Source organism: Perca fluviatilis, chromosome 14 (assembly GCF_010015445.1).
Source record: "Perca fluviatilis chromosome 14, GENO_Pfluv_1.0, whole genome shotgun sequence".
Lineage (NCBI taxonomy): Eukaryota > Metazoa > Chordata > Actinopteri > Perciformes > Percidae > Perca > Perca fluviatilis.
In genome coordinates this window covers 32419074-32432857 of record NC_053125.1, presented here as the reverse complement: position 1 = coordinate 32432857, position 13784 = coordinate 32419074, and the positions used below count along the sequence as shown (strand labels likewise).

At 41.1% G+C, this 13784-nt stretch overlaps 2 protein-coding genes across 3 annotated transcripts in view; one reads left to right on the top strand and one right to left on the bottom strand.

The window, feature by feature from the left end:
- Positions 1–2243: 2243 nt before the first annotated feature.
- Positions 2244–4994, bottom strand: LOC120572918 (coxsackievirus and adenovirus receptor homolog). Its single transcript, XM_039822437.1, has 3 exons — positions 4820–4994; positions 3121–3465; positions 2244–3014 (listed from the first exon to the last, which is right to left on the bottom strand). Exons 1-3 carry the CDS (start codon positions 4893–4895, stop codon positions 2890–2892), a joined length of 546 nt encoding a protein of 181 aa, XP_039678371.1. The 5' UTR covers positions 4896–4994; the 3' UTR covers positions 2244–2889.
- Positions 4995–13278: 8284 nt separating this feature from the next.
- The window catches only part of LOC120572803 (low affinity immunoglobulin gamma Fc region receptor II-a-like), a 37827-nt gene continuing 37321 nt past the window's right edge, over positions 13279–13784 (top strand). For both annotated transcript variants that reach the window (XM_039822253.1, XM_039822254.1), the window contains exon 1: positions 13279–13300. The gene's annotated coding sequence lies outside the window, so the exon portion shown is untranslated. The remainder of the gene's footprint in view (positions 13301–13784) is intronic.

Below are 13784 nucleotides of genomic sequence, written 5' to 3'. Positions count from 1 at the left end.
TAATCTGTTATTAATATAAGGAAATAAGTACTGTTATGTACACATGTTCTTTTCATGCCACTTTCTACTTCTACTCAGAGGGAAATACTCTGTACTTTTTACTTCATGCATGACATTGTAATGAACAACACTTATCTTTAACAACACAGGAGCAATATAACTAAATAAACTAAACTGAGAAGACATGCAGCCGCCATCAAGTCCCTGCCTACCTAACACATTCTCACTCCTAACTCGTCATGTACTTGAGGCTTGGTCAGGACCCCTTGGAGTCTCTTTCTAACATGATGTTATGGCGCAGCAAAAAAATCAGGCCTAGTTCCATATCGGGCAACAACCGAAAATCACCTGTTTCTGTCCAGGGTGAAAAAGGCAACATAGACTAAATAATGAATACATTTACCACTGGTGTCATGCATCAGTTTAATCGGAACACGCTTCTCGCTACTGACCCGAGATACAAAAACCTCTGTTATAGGCTCAAAACATCTACACAGAACGGCCTTTGTCCCAAACCTGTAGAACACAGCACAGCGATGAGTAACAGGCTGCATGTTAACAGCTGCTGTGTTCGTCTTGATGAAGAACAAACGCAGCTGATATCATTGATAATTGATCAGGACATGAATAATTAAAAATGTATAGAGGTCGTTCTCGGTTGCTCATGGTCTCCTTCCTCTTCTGGAAACCTAGCAGTAGGACATTTTATGTTAGTAGTGATGACTCTAATGCTTCTGCTGGGGAAATACCACTATGTATCATGGGAGACACAAATGAGAGAATCATAGCCATAATATCTGCTTCTATAGATCATATTTACTGTTGAGTTCAGTTAACCATCTGACAGACACAGTCAGATATTTAACTGAACTTTAAATGTAGTTGTTTGCTGTGAAACCTCAATAGTCTGTTCAGACATACTGGATGATAACAGAGCACATCCTGACTCAGACTGAGAGGGTGGGGGATTTGCAAAGTTAAATGTGCTTTCAACCAATGCAGATTAAATCTCACCTGTCAGCTAAAGTAGTCAGTTCAATAAAAGGTTGAATATCCTCTTTAATTGACTTTAATTCTTTTCTTGTTGAGAAGCAACAAAACCTTAAATAAAGGTTTATGGATATGAGCTTTGTTTTATAATAGCTATAAAGAGAGACAAATCAGACTTCACTTTGAACTTCCTTATAAAAAGAGATGTTGACCTGGGCCAGGTTCAACTATTTTTAACAACAGATTGTGAACTTGGCCCAGGTATACATTCCCTTTGTGTGGTTTTACCTGGGCGGTTGCCTGGAACACAGGTGTGTTGTGTAGTTGGTCCAGTTGAGCGGCATCAGACCTGCATCAACATCTCAGGTATCTGGTAAACAACTGCTGGGAAATTATCCTCAAGTACTGTACTTAAGATACTTTACTCAACTATTTCTACATGATGTTACTTCATACTGCACATACATTTATCTGATGCTGTAGTTATTCCCAGTCTAACATTTCACATGATTAAAAAAGCCAACAGCACGGCGTTCGTCTATGCACTTACAAAGTTATCAATACTTTGGTTTACATGTACATTGAAGTGTGGTGCTATTTTGACCATTGTTAGTGGTATAGAAATATCAATTTTTTACTTTATCCTCTGACCCGACTACTAGCTTTATAAGCTAATCAGCGGTTTGCGTGAGCTTGCGGTTGATTGCTGTCAAAGGTAGAGCAGCTCCGAGAACTGAATTCTTCTCTTATGGTCTGTAGTATTAAGTCTGCGTCTTTACAAAACCTTGCAGACTCTCTGCTCACAGTTGCCCAGGCTACAGTTGGGATATATCGACAACCACATCTCCCCGACCGCGCTGACTGCAAGAAGCATGAAACAAGTTAGAGTGTGTTTGTGAAAATCCAAAATGTTAGACAAAGGTGTCTTCAGCTGAGACCAGAGACCCTCCATCAGATTCAGATCTTAGTCTCTCAGGATCACATCCTCCCCCCAGGCTCTGATCCTCCTCAACACATTAAAAATATTAATATAACACACACAAACAATATGAGGTTGGACATTGGAATGGCTTTATTTATGTTCAAAGAATAAAAAATGCACAACAATGAATATATAAAAAGATCCAATTTAAGTATCTAAATGTAGAAAAATAAAGTATTTATTATAATAAGATAAAAGAGTAAAACAGATTAAAGTGCATTAAGGTATCTGAATGTTAAAGCTGAGTTATAATCTTCCATCATGTCTCTGATCATTATTATTTCATCCATTGATTCATATTAAATAATTATCAACTGATTTCAAAGATCATCACTTTGGTATAGTTCACATTTCATAACATTTCCTTTGGCAAACATCATGTAATTCTACTTTGTAGATAATAAATACAGTTTTATGTCTGATTTTGTGACAGATTTGTCCTCTATGTTCCCCTGAGATATTCTGAGCTGCATTAGATGATTTTATAATTACAATAACAACAATATTTACAATGTTAATGTAATTATTAATTGGAAATATATAATTCTAAGCAGCCACCCTGAACCTTTAAATGGCTGAGCAGAAAACAAAGATCCAAAATAAACACCATATAAAATGTGCAATTAATATGATCAACACACAGATGACAGGTTGAAGACCTCTTTACACCTGGTTGTAAGATATTTATAAGATATTTCCCCTTTTCTGTTCTACATATCTCTGCCTCTGCTGAATTATTTTCATCCCTGTGGGGACAAAACGTATCTCCCCCTCAAAGTTATCATCTACAGTACTTCACCAATAGATCATATATAATATACCTAATGTATAATGTATTTTAAACGACTTAAAGCATCATTCGGCAATGACCGTAAAGTTTAGGCACCAAAACGAGTCGTTTAGGTATAGGAAAAAAATCAGCTCTTGTCCTTATGTCTTTTATATATCAGGACACCAACCACTGCAGCAGCTACAAGAAGCAGAGCACCTGCTGCCAGTCCACGGTATCGACCTACAGGAGAGGAGTTTCTATCATCGGAACCTGAAGTTAAAAAAGTATGAGTCAGTAAATGTGTGATAGTGGAGCAGTCTTCATCCTCTCTGATGTTAGAAACTGCAGCTACAACCTGATACTCAGAAAAACTCACCTTGCTCTGTAACCTGTAGATGGATGGTTCCGATTGGCTCAGAGTCGATGATGGCTCTCTTTTTACGTCTGAAACCACCTGACACAACTCGACACTTGTATGTTCCAGTGTCGATGCTGCTCACATTCTTCAGAATTAAAGACGCGTCTCCACCACTCAGCTCATTGCCAGACAGGTCCACCCTGCCCTTATAGGATGGATTGTGGATGATTGTATCTGTTTCTTTATCGCTGTAAAAGAGGATGTGCTCATCTCTGCTCCACTCTACAATGATGATAGAGGGATCATCAGCCTGGCATGGCAGAATGGCATCCTGTCCATGGTGCACTGTTACCACAGGTAGGTCTGAAAAACAATAAAAAACTACTATTAATAATAAAATGTCATGTTGTTTCAACAGTTGTCTCCAGGTGTGTCCCTGCAGAAGGTCTCTGTAGAGTCTCTCCTGATGGAGACGTTCACTGATCTGTCACAACTGCAGAGATATCACAGGACTTTATTACCACAAGTTCAATTCTTTGAAGACTGTGATGTGAAAATGGCACCATTCACGCAGCCAATCAGAGCCGTGGAAAAATGTTGGCAGATTATTTTATAGATAGCAGTCGGACCGATGTGTCCCAATCTAACTCTATATAAATATATCAGTATAAATCTGTTTCAAATGGGACATTTCACCAAGTCTGCATATTTATGTACATCATATGACTTACAACAACAAGCTGTTGTTGAGACCAATGAAGCTGATATATTTCTAACCAACTCAAGTCTAAGCATGTCATTGTTTGCTATGATCAGATCCCTTTCACAGATCCCTTTCTGATGCAGGAAATGTTGCTGGTGTTTTAGCACAGGTTGAACTGTTGCATCAGATTGTTGTCTCTACTGACTTCAGATAGCCTGGTTGACACAAGACCCTTCTCAGTTGTAAATGAGAGTGGGTCTGAGGAAGGTTCATTCACAGCCCATTTCCAAAGGGGGTGTCACCAACAGACACTGCTCAAATGCCTCTGGGCGCAATTGGATAGACCTAAAACCAATCAGCGCTATCGTCATCGTGTAAAGCCCGCCTCAACGGTTGTGATTGGTGCCTCAATTTGGAAAAATTGGAAATGGGTTAGAATGGGCTCTTGGCCAGACTGACTTGCAGAGCAAATCTCACATTTGCCAGTAGTTCATCAGGGTTTTCCCAGGCTAGACTTCAGCACCACAGCGGTTTATTTCTTCCTGTTTAATCTAGCCAATCACAACACTGCACAGCTCAATGCACGTCACACCCCCAGGCCCCTACCCCGGCTATTCCCCTCCCTCTCTCTCTCTCTGTCCCAGAGACAAACCTTTGTCTAAACTGCGGAGTTGGTCAAACAGTCTGAAACAGCACGATAACTCTCTCATATTTTATGAAGGCTAACTGACAAAGTTGAACACAACCCTTGTAATTAACAAAACCAATACTGTTTAATACATTTAAACATGCTAAATACATAAAAGTCAAACTTTTACAGTTCATAAATTATTCACAGTTTCATAAATCCAGTCTCATTATCAAAATAAACTGATATGTATTGTAAATATAAATCCATCAATTTATCTGTTTTAAACACATTTACAGTTTCTCTTAACAAGATGACATTATTCTATAGGACAGGTCAGAAATAAAGTCTACATGTATTCTTCCACAATAAAAGCAGATATTTACCAGGTGCTGCTTCAGACGGAAGGAACAACAGGAACATTAATATAGCCATGCGAACTTTGCCGGGATTTTTCTCCATTGCCCTACTTTGATCTGCACTTTAGTTGTTGCGTACGGTACGGTCTGAGGATCGGTGCAGAATGATACCTGTTTGAGAAACTGGATACCGTACGGTCTGAGGATTTATATCTGTGTGAGTGGGTGGATCTACACGACATATTCTGTTTGAGGACATCAAATGCTTTAAGGCTTGGCACAAAGTGGAGGTGCAGCCTTCTCTGTGGAATTTTGAACACACATTCTCTGGAAACTAATATCGGATAACATCAGATAAACAATCAGAAAACAGTAAAAAAAACTAAAACAGTCCATGACATCACATGATCACAGTCTTCGAACTATCTGGATAAAAACATATAAATACTTTTAGGAATTCACAAGTCTCCTTGCCTTTTTAAAGTCACAAAAAATATTTTTTACAACAATATAGAAAACACAATAGCTTTATGTGTGTGTGAGTGGGAGGATCTACACAGCACTCCACTGTGCAGCACGGTCTGTTAAAGCCCTTGACACACCAACCCGATGGCCGACCGTCGGCAGAAAAGCCAGTCGGACTGATAGGTCTCCCCGAGGTCCAAAAAGTGTCTCGGAACACACCAAAGCGACGCCGACTTGCGCACGTCTCCATAACAGCAGGCGGCACTAATCTGTACTGTCGGCCAAAACAATGGAAATGACGAACGCGTCAGGTGTGTCTGGCTTCTCCCGAATTTCAAATCTGACCATAATGCCGGCTCGTTTGGAATACGATCTAATATTTTACGAAATATAGTTCATGGAAACGTGTTTCTGAAAACATTTTAAGCGAGAAATAGGCCGTTCAGTTGCTGAATCTGTCCGTTCTTTTGATCGACAAAGGTCAGTTTGAAAGATTTTTGTCAGATTTTGAGATGCGTTCTTCACGCTCATCCCGCTCGTCATTTCCGGTAAGTGTTTTAACACAAGTGCACTTATTCGCTAGTCAAGGGCTAACACTCCACCAATGAGATTGGTCATTGAGTCCGACTGCAAACCGGCCGATTCAAGTCAAATCGGCCCAAATTAAAGCCGACAGCTCCTCCGACTGACGACGGCACTGAACACACCAAACAGATTTGAGTCACCGACCTCGCCAGACTGTCCGACAGTCGATAATCGGGTTGGTGTGTCGGCGCCTTTACAGGAAATCCCTCACTCCAGGGCTTTGCACGCTGTCTGCAGTGCAGGCTGCACAAAGTGAAGATGCAGCCCTCTCTAGGGACTCTTAACTCCGCAATTAGTGTAACAGCTCCAGTTGATAATAGTCATTGATGGGAACAACGGCGTTATAAATAATGGCGTTACTAATGGCGTTACTTTTTTCAGTAACGAGTAATCTAATTGATTACTCTTCCCATCTTAATAACGCTGTTACCGTTACTGCCAAAAAATGGGTTGAAAAAGTTTTTTTCATCAGACCAACTAGATCTGAGCCGAGAGGTAAAAGACTTTTTTTACTGTTCTTCCTCGGTTAGTGGTCAGTGCACAACCCAAGCATATAAATGCTGACGGTTGGCTGAGGTTGAGTAAAATTTCATGGTAAGCCAATCAGACGTAGAGTTGGGCGGACGTCCCAAAGCACGCACAGTCAGACACACAACGAACAACACAAGCGAGTAGGTCAACAAGAGACAGGTAAGGCGAGCCCAAATAATCCAAAATTAGCCTTCTCTAAATGGAAGCACGCATAGTCGGACATGTGTACGTTGTCTCTGTTAATAATGTCTTGTATTAAGTGTCCTTTTCATTATAATATTCAGATTTATCATGAATAATTGAACATACACATGTATTTTAAGTTCCCTTAAAGAGGGATCGAGGTGGGGTCACATTTGAGCATTTAAAAATGTACTTGAAAGTAACGCAATAGTTACTTTCTGAAGTAACTAGTTACTTATATAATTTGTAACTGAGTAACTCATTTAGTTACTTTTTGGAAGAAGTAACTAGTAACTGTAACTAAAAGTAACTTTCCCAACACTGATTATAATGGATGCACTTGTGTGTGTGTGTGTGTTGCAGACATGTGGCGCTGTCTGTCCTCTTGCCGTAGGTTCGGTTTTCCACCTCCAGTGTAGAGCAGCGTTCAGCTGCTTCCCTAAACTTTGTCTCATCCAGAGACCCTGGCGGGGATCTCTGTGTCTGTCAGACAGTGTAGATGAGATACTGCCATATAACAACGTAATGCACAGCAGATTATAGGGCAGGTGGATTTAATCTTGAATCTAATCTCAAAATAAGATGGGATGAGTTACATTCCGAATGTGCACACAGTTATGAACATGAGCAAAAATACACTGAAACACATCTGAGCTATTACAGTCCAGGGGCTTATCAATTAAAATGAATTCATGTAGCCTATCATTCACATGAATAAGTGCCACATGCACATTTAAAGAGGTTAGATCTCCAACTAAAGAGCAAAAGAGGAGGGAGGAGTAGATCATGCCTAGGCCTACATGTGTGTTGACTCAGCAGATATAACATTAAATGAGAAAAGTTGATCTACAGGAGAATACATATTAGAAAAATACAGAATGACTCAGAGCCTTCCTTCATGGTATTCCATTATGTTTTTATATTTTCAATTGCTCCCTGTGTTTTCCTTTACATAACTAAGACATTTCCAGCACGATTTGATGCAGAAAAAGTTAGAAATAGGTGCATGAAAATTCACCAGAATGCAGAAAATTAAGTTTTGATCAAATCCCCAGACCCCCCACATTACATGCCTCCCCACATATCATGAACTAAATCCTATGCCTTTGGGTTGACTGGCCAGCTGGGATTAGGTCAAATGTTAGTGCCATGTCACCAGGGCCTGAAAGCTGGCACCTGTTGGGCCACTAATGCACTTCTCAAACCTCTGTGCTACCAACCGCCCAAGTTGCCCACCTATTTTTTCTACCAGCCCACCCTAATATAGCAGGCTAGAACCGGCCCAGGCAAAGCTCTCGATCTACCGTTCAATTTTTGTCCCTACGTTCACCGATGGTCGTGAAGAATGGGTCATCACCGAAAGAACGAGATCCAGGGTACAAGCGGCCGAAATGGGTTTCCTCAGGAGGGTGGCTGGCTTCTCCCTTAGAGATAGGGTGAGGTATCTGGTAAGGATGCCCCCCGGGCGCCTCCCTAGGGAGGTGTTCCAGGCCCCTCCAACTGGGAGGAGGCCTCGGGGAAGACCCAGGACTAGGTGGAGGGATTATATCTCCAACCTGGCCTGGGAACGCCTCGGGATCCCCCAGTCGGAGCTGGTTAATGTGGCTCGGGAAAGGGAAGTTTGGGGTCCCCTGTTGGAGCTGCTGTCCCCGCGACCCAACTCTGGATAAGTGGACGAAGATGGATGGATGGATGGATGGATGGATGGATAGAGAACCGGCTCTGGTGTGAACAGATATGAACCTCTCTACAGTCCATGTGGCCCTCTGCTGGACTCAGAGTGTTCCTGCTCACCTCCAGGCTCTTTATTCCAACCAGCTGTCTACAGATGGCAGATAAACATACAAACTTGTTTTTTTAAAACCAAATTTGGAGCCAGTGACAGATTTATTCATATTGACCCCTTTACAGTAAGCCTACAGTCTCTGAGGCTACATCTACACTACTATGTTTTCATTTTTAAGGAACGTTTTGAAACAAAATGGTTCTCCATCCACAAAAGAGTTTTATCTCCAACAGCAACACATCCCTAATCTTGTCTGTCGTTACTCTGCAATTGTAAATCATGGATGTAGGCTATATTTTGAATATACAGAAACTACTTTGGAGGAAGCACAACAATGTTGAAAAGTAAGAGCAGGGATTTATTATTATTATTATTATCATCATCTTGGAGCAACGATAAGGTGGTACTGTTACTGAAAGGTCTGGAAGCTACCTAAACGAAAAGATTGAATGATGTGCATTTTCGTCTCCAAAAGTCTCCGTTTGTGCTTATCCAGACTACATAACAACCCTGGAGATTTCAAACCAAAACGGGGGCAGTGTTAAAGTTTTAGGGGCTCGGAAATGTCAAAATGGTGGACTCAAGGGGTAAATGTAGCTAAAGATATTTGTTTTAAACCAAAACGTAGCAGTCCAGATGTACCCTCAGAGTGGTAGTGTGCCTATATTCCCACAGCCCAAATGTTCCCACATTTCTAAGAATTTTTTCCTATGTTCGCCTAATCCCTAACCCTATCCCTTGAAGGGAAATGTAGGAACACAAGACCTAATTTTGAAAAAAAGTAGAAATATGGGAACATAGGGCTGTGGGAACATAGGTCCTCATTTTCAGTGAAAAATAATTCTTAGAAATATGGGAACATTGGGATGTGGGACCATTGGGCTGTGGGACCATTGGGCTGTGGGACCATTGGGCTGACCCCCTCAGAGTAGCTTGTCTCTGCTATTCTGACCAGTAGTGATTGGCATGACAAGATGGCGCCAGTGTGTAAGGCAAGCCGTCTGTCAGCATCACGCTGCGCTCATCATCTGTTTGCTGCTATTTTAATTCTGTGTCTTTGCTGCCGGGATGTAACAAGCCTTCTCGTATATGATCGCCAAAGTTTGTTTGACATTCGAGCGTCATGCGAAGCTTTGGGGCTTTCTAGAGATAGTTTGGGAGAACAGGCTGGAAGCCTACCTCCATGGTTGCATAACATCCCAGACCACCTGCGCTGTGTGCGGGAATTTCCCGAAAAAGCGCCACAGGAGACGAGGAAGGCGTGGTGGAGTGCTTGTTCGCCTCGGGCGCGTACCTGAGGTCTTCGGATGTGCCTGATCCCTGTTTCCTCTGCGGTGTGGGACTACGGTCGCCAGCGCTGGTGCTCGGAGGTCGCTGCGCGGCGCATGGCGGACCGTGCCTTCCCCAGCCAGATTGCAGTTGCGTTGCGGCCCGTTGAGGCCCTCTCCAACCTGGAAAACTATGTCCCGTGGGCTGACACCGGGCGGAGAAACCCGGTGTCGGCAAGGAAATGTCGGCTTGACTGTCGACTTGGTGTGAGAACGGCTAATCTGCGCGCATTGCAACGAGCCCCAAAGCCAGACAGTTTGGATTTAACTCTTTGTATGGCATTGATTAATGCCAGATCAATGGCCAACAAAACTTTTATACTAAATGACTTTTTTACATCTCATAAATTGGATTTTATGCTGCTAACCGAGACTTGGCTTCATGTTGGTGAGTCTGCTGCATCTCTGCTCTGAACTTCTCCCTCCAAACTGTACATTTTTTAACACTCCACGGACTACTGGTAAAGGTGGAGGACTTGCCACTGTGTTTAAATCCACCTTCCAGTGTCGGCTGTCTGTATCTGTTAATTACTCAAGCTTTGAGCTGCAGTTATTTGAACTAAACGCCTCTTCTCCGATACTGTGTGCAGTTGTGTATCGCCCACCGAAATTCAACAAAGATTTTATGCAAGACTTTGCTGATTTTATAGCAGGTCTAAGGTTGAATTATGATCATTTTATAATCTGTGGTGATTTTAATTTACACGTGTGCTGTGAAAACAAACCCAATATTTAAAGACTTCTTAAATCTTCTAAACGCTTTTAATCTCACTCAGTCAGTGTCTGGCCCGACACATGAAAAGGGACATACATTAGATCTTGTGCTGTCTCATGGCTTGTGTGTTCATATAAACGAAATATGTAGTGCATGTATTTCGGACCACTTCCCTGTCTTGTTTACGATTACAGTTCCATGTTCTGTAATTAAGTCTCCTATTTCACAGTGCCGCCGTGTATTTAACAGTCAAACCCCGGCACAGTTCTCTGCTGTTTTTAAAGACTCTGTGCTTTATAAATTGGATGGAGGTGATGTTAATGGTGCTGATGGACTCATAACTCTTTTTAATTCAACCTGCACAAATATCTTAGACTCTGTAGCTCCTTTGAAGGCGAAACGCACTAAACCGCTTTCAGAGCCTTGGTTAAATGACATTACCCGAGCGATCAGACGTGCATGTCGGCAAGCTGAGAGAAGGTGGAAGAAAGATAAACTCAGAGTGTCTTATGAAATTTTACAGCAATATCTATCTGATTATCAAAGTGCTGTAAAATTGGCAAAATCTGATTATTTTTCTAAACTGGTTGCAAATAACCGTCACAAGCCACAAGTTCTGTTCAATATGTTTAACAATATTACAAATCCTCGCAAATCTTTTCCTGTTACACCTACACTGGACCTTTGTAATTCTCTTTTAGAATTTTTTGTTGAGAAGATCTCTGTTCTTCGTTCTTTTGTAACCACATCCTGTGATCCTAATCCCTCTGCTCCTCCTGTATGCCTTGCGGTACTAGATCAGTTTGAGCCCATATCAATCCTATCCCTATCTGAGGTGGTCCATAAACTGCGGCCTACAAACTGTCCCTCAGATAGTATCCCCTCTCGTTTGATTAGAGAAGTCTTTGATACCGTTGGACCGTGTATTTTGTTATTGATAAATACTTGTCTTGTCTCGGGTCAGGTTCCGTCCGCCTTTAAACATGCTTTTGTGCAACCGCTGCTAAAAAAGGAAAATCTTAATCCCGCTGTTCTTTCTAATTTCAGGCCCATTTCAAAACTGTCCTTCCTATCTAAAGTCTTGGAGAAAGTAGTTTCTATGCAGCTGCAAACTTTTTTAATTAGTAATAATATTTATGAAAAGTTTCAGTCCGGCTTTAGATCCCGTCATAGCACTGAAACTGCATTGTTGAGAGTTTTTAATGATTTGATTTTAACTGTCGATTCAGGAGCCTCTGCTGTCTTAGTGCTTTTAGACCTTACTGCGGCCTTTGACACTGTGGACCACTCAATTCTCCTGGCACGTTTGGAGAGTTGTGTGGGAATCAAAGGTACTGCACTAAGGTGGTTTGAATCTTATCTAACTGACAGGAGCTTCTCTGTCCAACTCGGGGATTTTTTATCTGAAAAGGCTCCATTTACCTGCGGTGTCCCCCAAGGTTCCGTCTTAGGCCCCATTTTATTTTCTTTGTATATGCTGCCCCTGGCCTCCATTTTTGAAAGGCACGAGGTCTCCTTTCACTGCTATGCAGACGACATTCATATTTATATGCCCCTGACCGTAAAAAATCTCCAGCCCCTGTTTGATTGTATGAAAGACATTAAAACATGGATGAATTTAAACTTTCTAAATTTAAATGGAGAAAAGACAGAGCTCATAGTATTTGGAAACCCTAAACCTCTTGATTTAAATTATCTTGGCCCCTTGGCTTCGAACAGTCGTTCAACTGTGAGGAGTCTTGGTGTTGTTTTAGATAGTGCATTTAAGCTTGATAAACAAATATCCGCCACTGTCAGATCATGTTTTTTCCAGTTGAGAACTATAGCCAAGGTAAAGGCATATCTCCATCCTAAAGATCTGGAAAGGGTGATAAATGCCCTTATAACCTCGCCTTGACTACTGTAACTTCGTTGTGCGTGGGCTTAGATAAGTCATCGCTTCAGCGTTTGCAGTTAGTCCAAAATGCGCTGCCGCGTCTCTTGACAGGAAAGAGGAAGAGGGACCATATCACACCTGTGTTGCGTCACCTCCACTGGCTCCCTGTTCATTATAGGATCGATTTTAAAATTTTACTACAGACTTTTAAATGCTTAAATGGCCTGGCTCCATTATATTTAACAGAGCTTCTGCACGCTCATATCCCGGCTAGAGTGCTAAGATCCGCTAATCTCCTCCTCTTAGATGTACCGAGAAGCAGACTAAAAACCAGAGGTGATCGAGCCTTCAGTGTAGCTGCCCCTAACTTGTGGAACAACTTGCCAGTCCATATCAGAATCTGCCAAACTCTGGAATGCTTTAAATCATTGTTAAAAACTCATTACTTTTCTTTGGCTTTTCCTTCGAGTTAGGTTTGTTATTTCCTGGTAATTTTAAGTTTATTTTAATTTCACTATACCTCGTATACTGTATATTACACATGTTTTATTGTTGTATAAAATGTATGAGCAGTAATTTGTTGTTGTTGTTTTAACCTGTGAAGCACCTTGGTCAACCATGGTTGTTTTTAAGCGTGCTATATATAAATAAATTGATTGATTGATTGATTGATTGATTGATTCTGATCTTCTCGGCAGTGTGTTTCTGGCCTAGTTGTACACCTAGTTGTCACTTGTTCCCACAGCCCTATCTTCCCACATTTCTAGAACATTTTCACATTTAGGTCTTGTGTTCCTACAATTATTGTGTTCATTTTGAGGTGTGATGTTGTAAAGGCCATCAGTTTTCCATTACGCTGTATTACTGACGAACAAATATATAAAAAAAACTACTTCCTGCAAACTGCTTGTCAGAAAACCTCATCAGTGACACAGAAACAGGAAGGAGGTGGGCTTTACTCATTGTGTCTGGTAAGACGTTAATGATCTCAGATGACCAACATTTCAAATGGATGAATCATCTCTACTGCTGCTGCTGGGTAGGTTCAACTTAATGTGCGTTTGTCTCCAAAGATTAGTTCTAAACAGTTGTAAGACATGGAAAACATATCTGCTGTTTTGAGAGCAGCAGTGAGTTAAAACGTGAATGATGTATGCAGAGACTGAGTTTAGCCACACAAGGACAAGAGATCATATACAGCTCAAACAAGACAGTTTAAACTTTATTAATCCCTGTTTGGTAATATAGCAGCGAAGAGCACACAATAACACTATTACAAACTTAATTGTTTACAATGTGCAAAACCTTTTTTAGTGTTCGTTTTAACTTTGGTTCATATATGTCCGCACAAATTCAAATTATTGATAATGTTCTTACTTTTCTAAACTGAGCAGCCCCTCAGCTTTTCTGTTACTTACTGCTCTCTAAATTGGGAAAAAAAATTAAAATAATAAACATTAAATGTGTCCTTAAATTATATACATATATATATTTAACGTAATTTCCCATTGTTTTGGGATCAA